Source organism: Gadus macrocephalus, chromosome 9 (genome assembly GCF_031168955.1).
Source record: "Gadus macrocephalus chromosome 9, ASM3116895v1".
Classification (NCBI taxonomy): Eukaryota; Metazoa; Chordata; class Actinopteri; order Gadiformes; family Gadidae; genus Gadus; species Gadus macrocephalus.
In genome coordinates this window covers 13,546,944-13,565,366 of record NC_082390.1, presented here as the reverse complement: position 1 = coordinate 13,565,366, position 18,423 = coordinate 13,546,944, and the positions used below count along the sequence as shown (strand labels likewise).

At 46.8% G+C, this 18,423-nt stretch overlaps 1 protein-coding gene across 3 annotated transcripts in view; it reads left to right on the top strand.

The window, feature by feature from the left end:
- Nucleotides 1-18,423, top strand: part of tmtc2b (transmembrane O-mannosyltransferase targeting cadherins 2b) — a 68,125-nt gene that overhangs the window by 36,965 nt on the left and 12,737 nt on the right. For all 3 annotated transcript variants that reach the window (XM_060060896.1, XM_060060897.1, XM_060060898.1), the window contains exons 3-8: nt 6,251-7,109; nt 8,281-8,395; nt 8,906-8,991; nt 11,548-11,732; nt 12,654-12,732; nt 15,255-15,376. In XM_060060896.1, the coding sequence (XP_059916879.1) occupies nt 6,251-7,109; nt 8,281-8,395; nt 8,906-8,991; nt 11,548-11,732; nt 12,654-12,732; nt 15,255-15,376 (1,446 nt within the window). The remainder of the gene's footprint in view (nt 1-6,250; nt 7,110-8,280; nt 8,396-8,905; nt 8,992-11,547; nt 11,733-12,653; nt 12,733-15,254; nt 15,377-18,423) is intronic.

Below are 18,423 nucleotides of genomic sequence, written 5' to 3'. Positions count from 1 at the left end.
CCTTAAGGACAGGAGGCATACTGTTCCAGGACACTTCCCCTCGTGCAGCAAAGGCTCCTCGCGTTCCCTCTATCTCCATCCGTTTCTCTTTATTCTCCATCACAGGCGCTTCCTTTCTTAATAGGTGTGCTTATGTGCAAAGGAACCAACGGCCCGTGGTGTACCATCATATTATGCCTGGTAAAGGGCCATTACTTTTATGAATGCACAGTAGGGAAATGGTGCTGGTATAAACACACCCCACAGTTAGTCTGAAGCAAGGCTCTGCTCGACTTTGTCATAGCCTTCATGCATGCTCTGTTGGTGGTTATCATCTTTGGTAAAAGCCTGCTATACAGTTGCTCTGGTCTTCTGAATGAATAATAATGAGTAGGAACCCGGGCGTGGACAGCTAGACAAATCTATTCTTGACAGCACTGTTGAGGGTAAACCAAGAACGTGGGCCATCGATTTAAGTAATAAATCAACGTGTGTGTGTGTGTGTGTGTGTGTGTGTGTGTGTGTGTGTGTGTGTGTGTGTGTGTGTGTGTGTGTGTGTGTGTGTGTGTGTGTGTGTGTGTGTGTGGTTTGAATTACCATCAACGTTCTCCATCTCCCTTCTCTTCAGTCCCTCCTATGAAACTTGAATCAGCATCATGTCACGGTTCAATCGCCACAAGGTTTTGCAGACACATCATGGCTGGCCTTGGGAACCAATTGCTACAGCGTTTACAAATGTATAAGTTAATGGAGAAACAATTTAGAAATTAGTAACACATTTATTTTTCTGTTCACTGCTGAATTAGTTCAAGTAATTTCTACCGTTTCATGGAAAGGTCTTGAATGGAGATTCATATTTTCAATTGAAAATATGAATGCAAGGTCTTGATGCTTTTGCCTTTTTTAGGTCTTATAACTGAAATTCTTGAATGACAGCTTTGAGCTGAATGCCTTCTCAGCAAAAAAAAAACTGTCAACCGTATCCCAAAACCAAGCATTTCTGGATTGATTCAATCTAATCACTAGTACATAGTAGACTAAGTACTACCACCATGACAACCCACAAGGCATCAGGCTAGCGCATTTCCCATTGTTTAGGTGTTTTTATATCTTGGGCCTCAAGCGTAAAGTCAGGGCCATCTTGGACCAGGGCTAGAGATGGCTTGTTTCTTAGCTGCGTCTGCCTTCATAGTCCACCTGTATGCCTACACATCTCATTACCCCCGGCATCTCATCTCTCCTCCCCCATCCCCCTCCCCGCTCTCCATCGGGTTAATATGAGATATGTTTTTCCTATGCCAAGGGTCTGTAGATCGCTATGGCTGATTGCTGCTGCTGATGACAAAATGAATTTGTTCTGATTGTGGCAATTGTTTTTACTGTAGTCCAAAATTCAGACATTTATGTTGCAAAATTGGCACGTCTCTTATACTTTAAGAGACGTGCCGATTTTGCAACATAAATATTTGAAATGTGTAAGACTTTTGAGGTTTGCTTCAAAGGAACAAAATTTCAGTAAATGCTCATCTTGAATTGCTTGGAATGGACACAGATGGTATTGGGATTGTAATTGATCTTCTGTTGGTCTAACAATTATCATTAATAAAAGACAAGAAGAGCCCATAAGTTGTTTAGATCAGACACATTTGCAAGAATTTCCCCACTATATTTTGGTTTCAACTATCAACCACAATTTATATTCTATAATTTGTATTTATTTCCCCTCGTTGAGACATTGTCACTTGGTCATAATCGGAGGAGGGTTGAATACTTCTATAGTATTGCTTTGAAGTTTTGTGTTGCTCCCACATGTTAAATGAGTCGTATTATATAAAGCTTACTTGAAAAATATATATTTTATTTTCTGTGTCTCCAACCCCTTTTCCTTGTCACCAGTGACCTGATTGTCTCCTTATCTTAAAAGTTTCATGGTCAATAAAGCTGTAGGGTCTTTATCCCTGTTACACAATCCTCATAGTGACCGGCCCATTTCCAGGGTTCTGCTCGGTGGCAGACCCCCCCCTGGTGGTTTGGAGGTCTCCGGGTGACCGGCTGACTGCATGGTGTTGTGATGGCTTCACCCGGGGTGAACCTTGTGATCAGGAGCGCTGTGTTGAGCCAGACCTAGCGGAGGGACCGCCCCATCCCAGTCAAGCTGTGAGCATCAAACAGTGCTCCACATGAACTTGTGCTGTGGCACCCCACTGTGACTGAGAGGAAGTCGTCCACATCATCGCTGTAGGTCGCGCCACTGGAGCTTTCTCCTAATTTGCATGATGTATGTACGTTGCATAAGCTTTTTTGGGGGAGATGTTTTTATTATGCGTTTCTCTGGTGTTTCTCGAAACAACTTTGTAAGATTTATCTCATCCTGAGGCAAACGGTTGCTGGACAACCACAAGAAGAATACGTTTTCTCATGCCTCTATCTGCCGTATTGTTTACACTAAATGTTTTAATTAATCTCCATCATTGATACTTGGACTCACCGTTTACTCTAAATGTATTTAGGTACCTCCCTCATTTCCAATTGGCAGTCAGCCATGTCAATCAGCTGTGGTTTAGGAAACAAGTAAAAGCAGGTATGTTGTTGTGTACTCCTCCTGGCACAGGCGGAGGTGTGTGGAGGCTTTAAAGGTCATTGTGTTCTCTCTGTGGGAGCCTATAGATAGATGGGTGTTGTGATCTCTATCTCACTTTCATTACAAGTCTATCAGGCCCCTGCAGGATCCTGATGAAAGTCCTTCCAAGACAATTGATGCTGTGGATAACCAGGGAAGGGGGTGGGGGTAAAGGTCATCCGCGTGCTACTGCACACCCTGTACACTGCAGGGCTTCAGTTAGATCTGACAGCTGATTGATTGTTTGGAAAATGCTGTTGAAGTGGGGGGGGGGGGGGGGGGGGGGGGGCTGTGTGTGTGTGTGTGTGTGTGTGTGTGTGTGTGTGTGTGTGTGTGTGTGTGTGTGTGTGTGTGTGTGTGTGGCACATCTGGCCATTCTGTGGAGGAAGAAAGATATTGGTATGGAGGGAATGCACCACAGACTCTAAAGCAATTCATTAATTTTCCCCCACGCTTCCCCCCACATATATTTTCCGCATTATTTGTACACACACACACACACACACACACATTGCCTGCATGAGTAGCCATGGCTGTTCTTATTTCTCTTCTGTTTGCTATTTCATCCAATCAAGCGCAAGCAGTGGCACAAATACGGATGGCGTAATTTGGCCTGTTTTCCATCTCATCTCCAGGGATTTTTTTTTTTACAAGCCGCCTTATAAAGGCTAAATTGTTTCAATGCTGAACGGGCGAGGGGAAGTAAAAGAGCTCCAACCTCCTATGGAGTTGTACTAAACCACTTATTTCAAGCTAAAATGGATTAGAGACGAAGGAGACAAAGGCGAAACGCCTTGGCGCTCGCCTTTAATGGAGCCACAGCTCTGGGGGAGCCCTCGCCTCGCCTGTAATTGAACTTATCGTTGTTTAAAGGAGCTGGCATCGCTTCAACCGCAGACATATTCAGAGGAGAATTGGCCTTTGTTTTACCCAGGAGATGATAAAGATGGCACGTCTTCATTGTGGCTCTCGTCCCCGAGTCTACCCTCCCGGAGCGGCTCCACAGACTACTGATGCCTTTTCTTTCCACCGTCGTCGTAGCCATTGTGCGTGTTCCCCCCCCCCCGGCAGGTCAAAGGCGTCGAGGAGTCGGCGGGGCTGCATTCAGGAGGGTGTCGGCGTCGGCACGGAGCGCTTCTGCAATGCTCGGAGCGTCGCTCAGAACGAAGCCTCACCCTGCAAAGGGTTGTAATGAAAAGCAATGAAACCCGCATGGCAGCACACGCATGTCAATGAAACGCCCCAGTTGCCCCTTGCTGCTCAGACATATGGACGTGGTTTGGCCCAGCCATGGCTCACTGGGCCTGGGAAGAGTCACAATGACGTATTTGTTTGTCGCCGGGCCAGGTAGCAAGTATTAGTTGGCACACGTCCAAATGGACAACAGCAGTGGGATGCAGGTGTGAAGGACTCGCACACTTCCATGTACGCACATGGACTATGGAACGCACACACACACACACACACACACACACACACACACACACACACACACACACACACACACACACACACACACACACACACACACACACACACACACACACACACACACACACACACACACACACACAGAGCGTGGTTCCCTCCTGTAGGGTGGTCTAATTACAGCCGGGGATAAAGGTACTTGAGAGAGTCCGGGGAAGGAACAGGGGGTGGAAGTAATAATAAAAAGCAGCCTTGTGCAGCTCAAAGCCCCCTCCAGCCAGGCCGAGTGGCCGACAGCAGGGCATGCTGGGGGATCTGGCACCCCGCCCATCCTCTCAGACCCAGGCGTCCATTATCGGACCCCGAGACGGAACAACCCGGAGTGTTTGGGGGGGGGGGGGTACCTTCAAGGCACAGTCATCTGCTTGCCAGGAGTTCAGCAAAACGTGTGAATACATATTTGAAATGGGCCCCAAGGAAATCATCGACATAAAATCAACTGGGCCCTGAACCTTTCTATTTTACAGCATAACATGTTATTTTTGGCTGTAATCGTGGGTAAACTAGGCTACTTCCCATAATTGGGTTTTGATTGGTTTATTCTTTACTGTGCTCCCTAGATGAGTGCTATTGGCCAATGCAGTGGCCTACCCCCGCAGTAGCCAATAGGAGAGGCTGTAGAGGAACATGAATCCAGTCTGGACCCGAGTCCCATGCAGTAGAAACTAATTTAACCCTCCCAGCCCAAACCTTTAGCAGAGTCTATACTACATGTTTACCCTAGACTCTGTTAACAGGTTGGCAAACACTTTATCACAAGTTTGGGAAAGCGTTAATGATTTAATAAACACAGACAATAAAGAGGGTATGCTCTCATACCCTCGGACATACAGAGACTACAGAGCGCTTCCCCTTTTTTAAATGGTTTTTAAATTCAATCTGGACTTTAAAAAATCTCTACTCCATGGCACCTTATCTTTGATGAACAGAGTGTTGTGAGTCCTTCAGACTTCTACCAGAGCAATTGGTTACCAAGCAACTGAATCCTTTGTTTTCCAAAGCTGAGGTATCTTCCTATATTTTCTGACAGGTGACCTTATGCATTTTTTAATGGTTGCCTTTTAAAGTTCAAATAAAGGGATATTCAGACAGCCTTGTATGCAACATGAGTAACTACTTGGGTCAACTGTATTATAATGCCGACAATGCTAGATTTACATACAGGATCTTTCATTCATTAGAATCAGGCAAATTGTTCAGCGTGTTGAGGTTCACTTTGTTCAAGTTTGTATGGGAATAGTATTGCTCAAGGACACCTCAGCAGGCCATAAGGTTAGATACATTGGGCCTTAAGCCCAGAGATCAAAGATTCTCTCTCCCGCCTTTGCTCGCTCTCTCTCCCCATGCTGTTCTGCTTTGTCCTTGCAAGCAGCAGTCGGAGCCGTTGCCAAGGAGCCTTCCACGGCCAGGCTAGCGTGATTTGAGCAGAGGTCACCATAGGGGATGTCTGGCATGTTTCTGTTGTCTCCTTGGCTATTAAGGTGTCTCTTCAGAGCACAGCGGCCCTTTTCTCTAATCCCATGTGGGCGCTATTTCAGTCACATGATTCCGTCCAACAAAATAATAGTTCTGTAACAAATGTCTCTAGTGGGCATCAGCTATGGTTGTTTCTGAAGGCCTGTAAAGGTTGCTCAAACCACAGAGAGAGAAACCAACATGCAACCGCTGTAGAAACTATAGGCTGATCATCTGTTGGCCATGTGTGTTCTTGATTGACGATAAGCTCAGTGAACATGATTGTTTCAATCAGTCTTGTCTTATAAGGAATGCTGGAATGAAATCCTTATTTTCAATAAATGATGGTGGGTAGAGGTGGTCTAAGAAGTCTTCATTTTGGATTTGTTTAGAGAGATGAAATTCTTCAAAATCATTTCTTCCTTCTTCAGCCAAAACAAATTCTTTAAAGCCAAAGAAATGTTCTTTTGGATCACACAGTAATTTATAAACCACAAAGCCGTTTAGACTAGCACTGTTTTTGTCATTTTATCAGCCATATCGTTATTGAATTAACATCTTCATGTCAAATAATAAATAACATTAAATTCAATCTCCCGCTCAGACTATAGACCTAGCTTTGGCTCAACTGTTTTGAACAATCTCGCGGATCAATGATCCCTTGTCAGTATATTGACCGCTTGAACTCCCTCCTTCTCCACCTTCCAGAGGAAGAACATCCACCTGCTGCTGAACGTGCTCCTGCTGGCCGCCTGGGGGGCCGTGCTGCTGGTCTGCCGGCTCTACTGGATGGGCAACAAACCCCCCAACTTCTCCAACTCTGACAACCCGGCGGCGGACTCCCCCTCGCTCCTCACCAGGACCCTCACCTTCTTCTACCTTCCTTCTGTCAACGTTTGGCTCCTCCTCTGCCCGGACACCCTCAGCTTCGATTGGTCCATGGACGCCCTGCCTTTGATCAGAAGCGTAGCCGATTGGAGGAACCTTCAGACGCTGGCCTTCTATTCGGGATTGCTCGCGCTGGCCTGGTTCGGCCTGCGCACGCGACCCCAGAAGGCCAAGGGCAAGGAAACCAACGGCAAAGCGCACTGTACTTCCAACGGCCGCAATGGACACAGCAATAGCAACGGACACGGCTACCACTGCGTTGACCAGGAGCAGGCCAATCACCAGCACCCAGAGGCGCCCCACGCGAGCAGCGCCCAGAACGGCACCCAGACGCCTCACCACGCCGGCACCCTGCTCCCCACTACTGAAAACGTTGTGGTGCTCTCGCTGGGCCTGATGGCTGTCCCCTTCCTGCCCGCCACCAACCTCTTCTTCTACGTGGGCTTTGTGGTGGCGGAGAGAGTGCTGTACATCCCCAGCATGGGCTTCTGCCTGCTGGTGGCGGTGGGGATGAGGTCCCTGTACGTGCGTGTGCCTCGGCGGGGCTACAGGACAGTGTTGCTGGGCTGCAGCGCGGCCCTCGTCCTGATGTTTGGGGTCAGAACCATGTTGAGGAACCGGGACTGGCGCAACGAAGAGATGCTCTACAAGTCAGGGATTTACGTCAATCCTGCTAAAGGTGGGACCTTTTTATTGTGGTTTGTTAAGCTCACACACACGCACACACAACCACACACTATCAGGTGTTGATACTCACTCACTCATTTGTTAACACACCGGCTACAAAAAGAAGTGTGTCTGAGAAGTGTGCCAAACATGCATTCCACACTTGTGGACCAAGTGTGGAATGCAATTAAGCGTGGATTCTGTTGAAGCCTATTTTCGCCATTGCTAATTATGGTTAAAGCTGTTTTTAATCCTCCACCTTACATCCTCTCATTAACCTATTGCTAATTATGGTTAAAGCTGTTTTTAATCCTCCACCTTACATCCTCTCATTAACCTATTGCCAATTATAATAATTAGTTGAATATTGGAGTACAACTTGAGAGTTCTCCACACACACGTCTTCTCCATTTAATCCAATATTAATCCGACATCTGATATAGCGCCCCTCCGCCTGCCAATCCTCTTGGACTGAACCCAACACTACTAAACTGTGCAGGAGGGCACGGATCCCAGACCCTAGCTAGCAGCCTGTTGAGTAATGGTCGGAGGAGATGCGCTAGTCAGCGAGGCGGTCGGGACTCGCTGCCTAAAGTAATCTCTGCAGACAGGAGGTGTGGAGGCAGCACAGCTGTTTGCTCTGGCAGGTCCTCGTCATACAAGCGCTGCAACACAGCGATTGCATGCTGCTCTAATGTGCATTCTGTGGGACTCGGGTGAACCATCTCCTCAAAACCTGTCTCCCGTCGCTGGCACGACGCGAGCCAAAAGGAACTGTTTGACGGTGGAAGGGAGAACAAAAAACAACCACAACTCGATCATTTTTCTCATTTACATGTACTCTCCTCACGCGCTACCGCACGCTGGAAGTGGTGTTAGCAGCTGTGCGTTGCATTACGATTTCCTTATACAAGACTGTGTATATGTATTCAATATCAATATTTATCCTGTAGATGAATAGTCCTCTGGTGTGTGAGCTCATTCAGCCATCTGAGGTCCTGTCAGCAGCCGTCTGAGCGCCAGATGTCCCAGCGTCTGCAGGATCAACATTTGTCTTGGTCGCGTCTCCGTTGCAGTGAGCGATGAAGGCAGGGAGACAGACTGGCTCATTCTTGGGAGTGATGGAGAGCAGTCCTAACGGTATCTTCATCCCCTGTTAACATACCTGTTGTGTCCTGCGGCAGCATGGGGGAACCTGGGCAACGTGCTGAAGAACCAGGGCAAGATGGAGGAGGCCGAGCAGGCCTACCGCAACGCCCTCTATTACCGGAGGAACATGGCCGACATGCTGTACAACCTGTGAGTTAGCTCTGCCGCCTTTTATGTTTGCATACCTGTATGTTAATCGTATGTCATGTTCATGTTTCCCTTTCACCTTGTCCGTCATTTTGACTTTGGTTCATCCCTTTTTCTGTAAACATTAAACAACATCTTCGATCCCATGGGATAACATTTCTAAAAATCTATAGTTTTCTGTCACGTTTGTTCACACACACACACACACATGCCAGTTTCCGGATACTGATTTGACCATACCTCCCCTTTCAACACCATCGTCAGCCTCTGATCCGGGGCCCCAGAGGAAATGCTGTCTTGTGTCCTCCAGCAGGGCCTCCCTGACAGTGTGTAGACTGTTTGTTCTACATCGTTGTTCGTCAGCCTTAGGGGGACCTTAGATCCAGCCACGGCCCACAGACGCTCCAACCTGCATTAATCAACTCCCTTTAACATTGCATTCCTTTGTAATAACAATGTATTTGTGTTACTTGAGAAGCCCCTGCTAACTCCTCCCTCTCCTCGCCTCCTCAGCGGTCTGCTGCTGCAGGAGAACGGCAAGCCCTCGGAGGCGCTGCACTACTATAAGCTGGCCATCGGGAGCCGGCCAACTCTGGCTTGTAAGTAATAACCTTTTATTTTCAGTTTATGGGCAATCTAGAGCTCTTTGCGCTGTGTCCGGACACCAGTGAATGATCTGGGGTTGTGAACCAGTAAATGGGTTCTGAACCCCTGAATGGTTTGTGACCCAGTGAAGGGGTTCTGAACCAGTGAATGTGACCTTGGTTTCTGAACCAGTGAATGGATTCTGAGCCAGTCAATGACCTGGGGTTATGAACCAGTAAATGAACTGGGGTTATGAACCAGTCAATGACCTGGGGTTATGAACCAGTAAATGAACTGGGGTTATGAACCAGTAAATGAACTGGGGTTATGAACCAGTAAATGACCTGGGGTTATGAACCAGTAAATTACCTGGGGTTTTGAACCAGTAAATGACCTGGGGTTCTGAACCAGTCAATGACCTGGGGTTCTGAACCAGTCAATGACCTGGGGTTCTGAACCAGTCAATGACCTGGGGTTCTGAACCAGTCAATGACCTGGGGTTCTGAACCAGTGGATGTGACCTGGGGTTCTGAACCAGTGGATGTGACCTGGGGTTATGAACCAGGGGATGTGACCTGGGGTTATGAACCAGTGGATGTGACCCGGGCTTCTCAACCAGTGGATGTGACCTAGGCTTCTGAACCAGTGGATGTGACCTGGGGTTTGAGTGACAGCATCCTCATAATTGAGCTAAAGATACAGCAGCTCGTGGACCAAACAGCTGATTGAACCCATCGTGTTTCAAGCACTACATATTTTATAATGTTCATTAATCCAGGTATTTTTCTGACGATTTCCACTAAAACAAAAGACAATTTCACGTTCATTTTGTCCTATTTCTCCTATTTCCTATTGGCTGGGACCAACTCAGCCAGCCAGGGTCACACTGGGTCTTAAACGCAATCTCTTTTCCTGATTAGTATAAATTGGTCCTATTCCTCACTGATCACGCTGTTAATGAGCTCCCGTTGTTACCGACATTCGCCAAGGAAGGATGAACACGGAGTCTTTAAGGTTCCTTCCTTGCTTCCCCAGATTGATGTTGTGCCAAATCGAAATCCCGGGAACACTTTAACAATTGCCTTTGCCGTTCAATCATCCAATCTGTCTGGGCTGATAACAAGGTTAATTAATTAGCCTTAATAGCAGGGACAGGAAAGGCAGAATGGCATTGTGACTGTAGAAAACATATTTGATCCTTTGAAGGCTGGGCCATTACTCGCTGCCTAATGACATTTATTTGAGGGGGTGGTTATCTGGGCTGCAGCCTTTCTGCTCTGGGTTTTTAAAAGTTAAACAAAGGTTTTGGGTGAGTGAGAGGCGTTTAGGAGTGTTGATAGTAAGATTCTTGTTAACAAAGAGAGATATGGGCTGGCCAACATTTTGTTAGGGTTACAGTATGTTATTTTATTGATAACGGTATTAAAATAACTATCATTTAGCAATGACTAAATATATATTAATAGATTTCAATTAATCTGTACCCTACCGTTCAAAAGTTTGGGGTCACTCAGAAATGTCCTTATTTTTTAAAGAAAAGTACAGTTTTTTTTTCAATGAAGGTAACTTAAGATGAGTAAATTAATCAGAAATACAGTCTAGACATTGTTAATTTGGTAAATGTCAATTCTAGCTGGAAACTGCACATTTTTAATGGAATATCTACATGTGTACAGAGGCCAATTCTAGCAACATCACTCCTGTTTTCTAATGGTACATTGTTTAGCTAATCGTGTTAAAAGGCTAATTGAAGATTAGAAAACGCTTGTGCGATTATTTGAGCACAGCTGAAAGCTGTTGAATAACAGTGAGTTTTCTGGGAAAACATGAAATTGTCTGGGGGAGACCAACCTTTTGAATGGTAGTGTTTTTTCGGGTTAATTTAAGCAGCAAGCTACTTTAAATGTTACTCATTGCGACTTAAATTTTATTATGTGGTATTCAGATTCAATGAATGGTATTATGGTGCCATTTGTTTACAATTGTTCATAACCATTATAATATCAACATCAAAAAGGACAATTTTTCTTATTAAGTACCCCCTGAAAGCCTTCAAGTACCGCTAAGGGTTATTTTACCCCCGTCTGACAAACGCTGCTCTAAGGGATACGTATAAGACTGAAAGTAAATCACACAAATAGTCCTCGACGACTTGTAGTACTTGAAGTTGAGGAGGTATTACACAAGAAACTAACATCCCAAAGAGAAGCTGCACTAGATGTGACAGCCTTTGAAAACCAGGGCTTCACCGTTCTCCCGCCCCCGCATTGGCTGGCACGGAGCCTTCCTCTGCCAAACTGGGGATAAGACGATCGATCCAGCATAAGTCAATGTATTCCAACATCCAGTCGGTCAACTCCACCGAGGCTAATTACTCTGCAGTCACTTATTTATTATTTTATGGTGCATTTCATTGTAGAGCCCTGGGCTGTAACAATAACACTATATATAACACCCCCAAGAGTATTACAGAGGTCAGGGAACACAAGGAAACAAAGGGGGGATTCGCATTTTTCTGCAGAAGTATTTTCCTAACGCTGGCACCCCTTCTGTCTCTCCTGGGTCCACAGCGGCCTACTTGAACACGGGCATCGTCCAGATGAACCAGGGCCGGCTGGACGAGGCCAAGCGCACCTTCCTGACCTGCGCCGACATCCCCGACGAGAACCTCAAAGACCCCCACGCGCACAAGAGCTCCGTCACCAGCTGCCTGTACAACCTGGGCAAGCTGCTGCACGAGACGGGACACCAGGAGGTAGGGGCGCATCAGTACACCCGCACACGGTGCTCCATCAGGGGGAGGCAGAGCCAGGGGGAGGCTAAGCCAGGGGGGAGGCAGGACCAGGACCAGGGGGAGGCAGGACCAGGGGGAGGCAGGACCAGGACCAGGGGGAGGCAGGACCAGGACCAGGGGGAGGCAGGACCAGGACCAGGGGGAGGCAGGACCAGGACCAGGGGGAGGCAGGACCAGGACCAGGGGGAGGCAGGACCAGGACCAGGGGGAGGCAGGACCAGGACCAGGAGGAGGCAGGACCTGGACCAGGGGGAGGCAGGACCAGGGGGAGGTAGGACCAGGACCAGGGGGAGGCAGGACCAGGACCAGGAGGAGGCAGGACCTGGACCAGGGGGAGGCCGTCTCAATATGTGTTAAAGTGTACTCGAAGGCAACAAGTCCACCAAAAATCCCCTTGGACCAACCTCCGTTCTTATGCCCTTCTTTTGTCCTCCCTCTCTCAAACACATACACCCACACGTACTTGCTTTGGGGCTTCGGTCCTTTGACGCCGATGAGTGAATTTGCGACTCCACCCCCGCTCACCCCTAGTGCCCAGAGCTGGGGTGCTCTTCCCGTTTGTGTCCCCTTCTCCCCGGCTCCTCACCCTTCCTTGTAAGCATGAAACGCGGTTCCAAGAGGCACCACAGAAGCTTTGTGCTCCAGAGTCAATACGTGACAACACTCTGGTCGTCTTAATGTTTCTCTAACAGGCGTGACGCCAAGGATAGAAGCTTGTTTTTCTGTTGACCACCCTCCCGGCGACCCCCAATTCCACGCTGCGTTTTCACAGAAAACCCGAGTCCACGGGGCAGGGGGTGGGTGGAGGACTCGAGTTAACCCCAACTCCAGCCTTCCTTTCTGGCTTTAACGCTCCCCCTTTCCTTTGTTTGATCCATGTAGGAGGCCCTCTCTGTGTACAAGGAAGCAGTGCAGAAGATGCCGAGACAATTTGCACCTCAGAGCCTGTACAACATGATGGGTAAGTGTAGTGTGTGTGGATGCATCCATGGAAAAGGGACCTGTTTGGTCTTGCGGTTGAGGGAAACGTGGCTTGTGGCATGTTCAGATGAAATGAGGGCTTACTGTGTACAGCTCGCCTTCGGTCAATGAACAATGCATCTCAATCTGTTTGGTGCCTTTCCAAAAAAAAAAGCCTTGTGCATGAACTATTGGTTTTTAGTTCTCGCTAAGGTATAAAAATATGAAAGAAATATGTGGAAATAGCATTGAACCATTTTCCCTGTTTTAAAGGATGTGACCATCTCACTGAAAGACAGTTCAACAGCTTTATCTGCTCCAAAAAAACGTATTGTTTGCATTTCAATTCTAGGGAAACAGCTGTAGCTTAGAATTGCCATCTGGGATTTCTAAATAATAATAATATCCATTTCAAATGACACCAACTCATTTCCCTCCCTGATGCTTATCTCCCTGAAAGATACGGCCTCCCCAGTCTCCACAACAGTCTCCGATGTCTTGCTCTGCATCTTATTATAGCAGCCCTCCCCCTTCTCTCCCTCTTGCTCCCTCTAAATATGTGCATTCTTACCCCGGTGTAATCCGTATCCCGGCATTCCACCGGACTCGGTGTGTTAGTGCATTGGCCAAATGCATACTGACAGAGGTGCTGAGATTACGTCAAAACGTTGACTGAGAGTCCGCTCACCGTAATGGGGCGTGATTGGCCGGACAGGAAAAGAGGCTGCAGGTCCTTGCCTCCGCCGGCCCGGTGTGTGTTTCTGCACAAAGGCTTGGTTTCACATTTGGCACACCTGCTCGTATCCGTTCCCGGAGCCACACACACTGCTAGCCGGGGCTCGGAGCAGCGGAGCCTTTCATCAGCACAGGACCGGGTGGCGCTGGTGGCAGGCTCCACCCCCCACCCCCCCCCCCCCCCCCCCGCTGGTCCTGCTCCAACACTCTGGTGGCTCGGGGAATGTTCCTCCTAGCGAGGTGGTTTACGTCTCCTTTGGGCTCAGGGTAACTGCTTATTGCACATGTTTTCGCTAATCTCAGACAGGGCACCGCCTGAAACGCAGCCAGCCTATAAGTTCGTGAGTCAACCAATCAGCTAAAGCAAGCAGTTTGTACAGTAATCAGTAGTGTTGCGTTTTGGTTCGTTTTGCCGTACCCAAATACGGTGAATCATGTATGCAAAACTTTGTTTATCTGCTTTTGGAGATACCCTGCGGTCTAAGCCAAATTGCTAACAGATATCAATATACCAGTGGAACAAATGTGGCCAAGCAATCTGCTGCCACATTGGAACTTCAAAGCTGATGAATAAGATTAAAGTAATTGTAACGTTTTATAAAAGAAAGAAAATGAGTCCGTTTATTGCTTTTGGATGGTTTTTGGTTTATGGATTTTATGTGAATTTATCTAAAGCACGAGCTAAACTGATAAATTACATAATGAAAAAACTTTCCTTCAAAAAAAAACAATAGCTTGCATAATTTGCATTAGCATTTATATGCAGCAGCATGTAAGTCTTGAACGATATAATGTCGTTTTTGATCTTAAATTGACACTGACACTATTCATATTTATTACAATTTATCTTCTTTCTTCAGCTCATTACGAAAGTTGCTGAGTTTCCAAGACTCCAGCCCACCTGCGTCTTATCCTAAATTCCTATCAGTTGAAATATTAGTTTGTATCCCCCGAGAATTAGAGTCTCAAATCCCCTAGATAAAATAGCTTAGCCCCTTTCCTCGGACAAAGTGCAGTATCTGTGTGAGGACTGCAATAAAAGCCCTGTTACAAGTCAAAGAGCAGGGGGGGGGGACGCCTGTCACATCCCCCCAGCTCCTCTCCTTTCACTTTATTACAGGTTGGATATTGTTTTGGCTGTGTTGTACCCTATTACCAACCACCGAGTCAAAGTAATACCAAGCCCTGCAATAACACCCGTGTAAAGGGTGGGATCTGAAGAGGTCAGTGTTTGCACAGGTGTCAGCCGACAGCGGTATCTGAGCTGGCCGTGGAGGGGGAGGGGGTATCAGATGTTGTCTGACAGATTACAGAGCACATTGATGCTCTTGTCATTAGGGTGTGTGTAATAACATCGGACAAGGCGAATGGGCACATCTGTTCGGAAATCAGGGCTGCTCGCAAGCGGCGGGACAATCACAGACCGCGAACAAAACGGCCCACGATATCTACATACTTGGCGCTTGCCCTTGTTTTTTTCATGTATAAATGATATAGTTTATATAAATGGATTAAAAAAAATAATCACTAATCACTTACTTACCTTACACTGTGGCAACGTGTTTGGTTGAACTCAAGATGTGGTGAAGATTGTTACTTATGGTTATGTTACTCCTGAAACAGCATTTTAACGGGTTCAATAATTTTGTTTCAGGCCCAAACGGCTTGAACCCAGGGCCTCTCAGCTTGACCTCACCTTTATTGGAGTCCTAGGTAGAACAATAGGGCGATGTGTGAGATCTTAACCTCTGACCCCTGACCCCTGACCTGACCCTTCCTCCCTCTCAGGAGAGGCCTACATGAGGCTGAACAAGCTGGAGGAGGCGGGGCACTGGTACCGGGAGTCCCTTAGAGCCAAGCCCGATCACATTCCCGCCCACCTGACCTACGGGAAACTCCTGGCTCTGAAGGTAAGCCTGTCTCTTGGTTAAGAACTTAATCTACAGCCAAGCACTTCATCCCCGCTTGGTTCAAATACCTTCACCCTTCACACAGTTGTCCCCCAACTGGAACCCCTTGATTTTTACTCTTGTCACAACCAGCTTTTTCTTAGAAGCTGTCACCTAATCTTTCCTTTCGAGCAATTTCTTCCCCACTAATTCTGACTAACTACCTTATCATTAAGACGCAACCTATGACATGCAAAGGGCGATCATGTGAGCAGAGAGGACTGTCTTTGACTTGGGTACAGACAGAGAGGCGACATGTGCAATGCCTCTGACATTTAGTCAGAGCATCTTGTCTCGCTCAACGGAGATGACATTCTGCCAGTGTCATATGAATGACCCGGACTTTAATGAGAAAAGAAAGGGCCTTTGTGTGCGTGTGTGTGTGTGTGTGTGTTGGTGGGGGGGGGGGGGGTCTAGTGGGAGGCTCTGGGAGAAGGGGAGGGCTCTGTGTGGCAGACTGAAGGCCAGTTCAGGCCAGTTCAGGCCGTCGGGTGAACTCGGGTAAACAGAGGCAGAGAGGGTGGTCCTTAGGGAGGCCACAGGGCTGGCAAGGGGGTTTCTTCTAATTTTTCAGACACTCCTTCATGCCAGACTCTTGCTCTACCTGTTGATATTTGGTAGAGAGCCAGGATTGTGTTCTAGAGCGCCATTGAGTGTCTTGTTAAAGTGTGTATCTTGTCTTGTTTTGTCATTGCCATCTTACACGCACTTCTTCTGATGCATTCGATAGCATTCCCTTTGAACAACTGGTTTCAGGATAAAGTGTCCTAGATTGCAATGCCAGGCTGAACCAAGCACACCCCCAAAAAATAGCAATTCCTTAATGGAGAGGGTTCACTTGCACTCGTCCTAATGAACCACGAAGAGGAAATTAGTCACTAGAGAATGTGTTATTGATTTTCAGCTGAGAGTTTGGACCTGCAAGGGTGAATCCATCCTTGTCTTTTATGATAGTTGTAATGGCTTCTGTGACCTTTCGAGCGTAAATAAAATTAAGTTAATAAGTAAATTGATCAGTCTTATAGCAATTTATCCTTGAGGGAAAACTAAAGAAGTGCCATGAAACTGTGACAGAACCGTTTGTCTTCACTACATTTTGTAGAGAAGAACTCTCTCTTTTACTCTTTATTAAAATGTCAAATTTCGCTAGTGGAGTTAACTCGTATCTATGACGGCTTTCTTACAGCATAAGTGAACCCCTGTTACAGCTTGAATTTGAACACTGAATAAATCAAAAGGTTTTTTAAGAGTTCTAGGAAGGCAGGGGGCCGCCGCGTTAGCTCCATGGTCTCGACCCAAGAAGACTCTTGTGATACGTCTGTAGGTTTTGCATACGTTGAGTATGAGGGTTATCATGAGGAATGTGTTATATGACACATACAGCGAATCCTAACCCGTTCTGCTGTTCAGGATCATAGAAGAAATACTAACCCTTAAAACCCACCACACTTGGTTCACTTGCACTGTAATACGTGACCAGAACCAGAGCAGGAAGTTGACGTATCTTGACGTATCTTGACACCACCAACCGCTACCCACTAGTCCAACCCCCCCCGTCTGCGTAGAGGAAGCCCTCATGCGACCTGAGGTTCTAGGGTCACAGTCCAGTGGGAGAGATTCAGTTGGATGTTTTGGAAAAGAGCAGAGGTGAGGCCAAAGCAGGCTTAGAACCCAAAGCCCAGGTATGGGTATGGATGAGCTAAGGAGATGACCGAATGAAGAAGGATGAGGTATGGGGAGGAAGAGGCGGGTGGAGGTGAGCCAGCAGAAGAACTAAGCCAGCTAGATGTTTAGAGGTGGACCATAGAGATCAGACCAGGAAATGAGAGTGATTACCATCGGTTCCACTCTCTGGCCTCGTGTGCAGCAGCAGAAGCGGCAGACACCCCCAGGGTGCCAGGATACATAGGAGTGTCTCTCCACCGAAGCCTCTGGGAATGGGCACAGGAACACTGGCGTCTGAGGGAGTTGGATTCATAACAATATCATTTTCTCAGCTAATCCAATGCAGGTTCTGTATGGGACAACCTTAGTGACTGCACAAGTAGAGCTGTGTGTGTTTCGTGTCGTATGTCACATAATTAGGTACCAATCATACACTCGGTATGTTTAGGTCTATGGTAGTGTATTTGGTTGGCGAGTATCATTAGTTTGAAACCTTAACCGAAAATGTTTTTCTTTAGGCAAATAGAAAATAACTATCTGTTGAGGAGGCTGGCCATGCCTTCAATGTATAGCTGATGAACATGAACAACTCCCCATTTTAGGAGATAAAAGATTTCGCAGACCTTCTCTCAATGTAATACATATACTTTACTACCATTGAATTTCCTCATATGTTTCATAAGGCAAGACATATATCCACATACAACTGTGAGTCATCTCATTGTTTGAACACTGAAGGCCAATGTTATTCTAAACCAGCTGCACCTCGAGTCTGCACTTGGCTCTCTCTGTGAAGGGTGAATGCAAAGTAAATATATTATGAACCATGATGGCCACTTGGACACCGTTGGCTGTGTAAAATATAATCTTGGCGTGGTCTTGATTTTTGTCTGCATCAAAACTTTGAACACTCAAATACGCTTTAAGCCTTGGCTCATGATGCACTGGATATGTATCTGTCTTTATACAGTGTCACATGCAAGCCAGCTCTCTCCTTTCTTCCACAATGGATCTGGATTTTGCTTTGGTTGTCTTTCGCAAGCTTTTAACGTCATGTATTACAAAAAATAAATTTTGAGATCTTCTTTGTAGTCTTACAATATGTAATTCTCTGTTCCTTTGTGGATCAAGTGCATTTCCTTTCCTGCTTCTCTCATTGCTATTCTCACTCTAACCTCCCCTTTCATCATTGGTCTCTGTGAATGAACAGGACTCTGTGTTAATTGCACAGGTCACACCAGCTACACAGTAGAGATAACGTCTGTAATAGATTGTGACCTACACCCTGCCCAGCAAGGCCTGCCAAGCATGACATCTTGTACATTGGCTGGATAACAGATGTT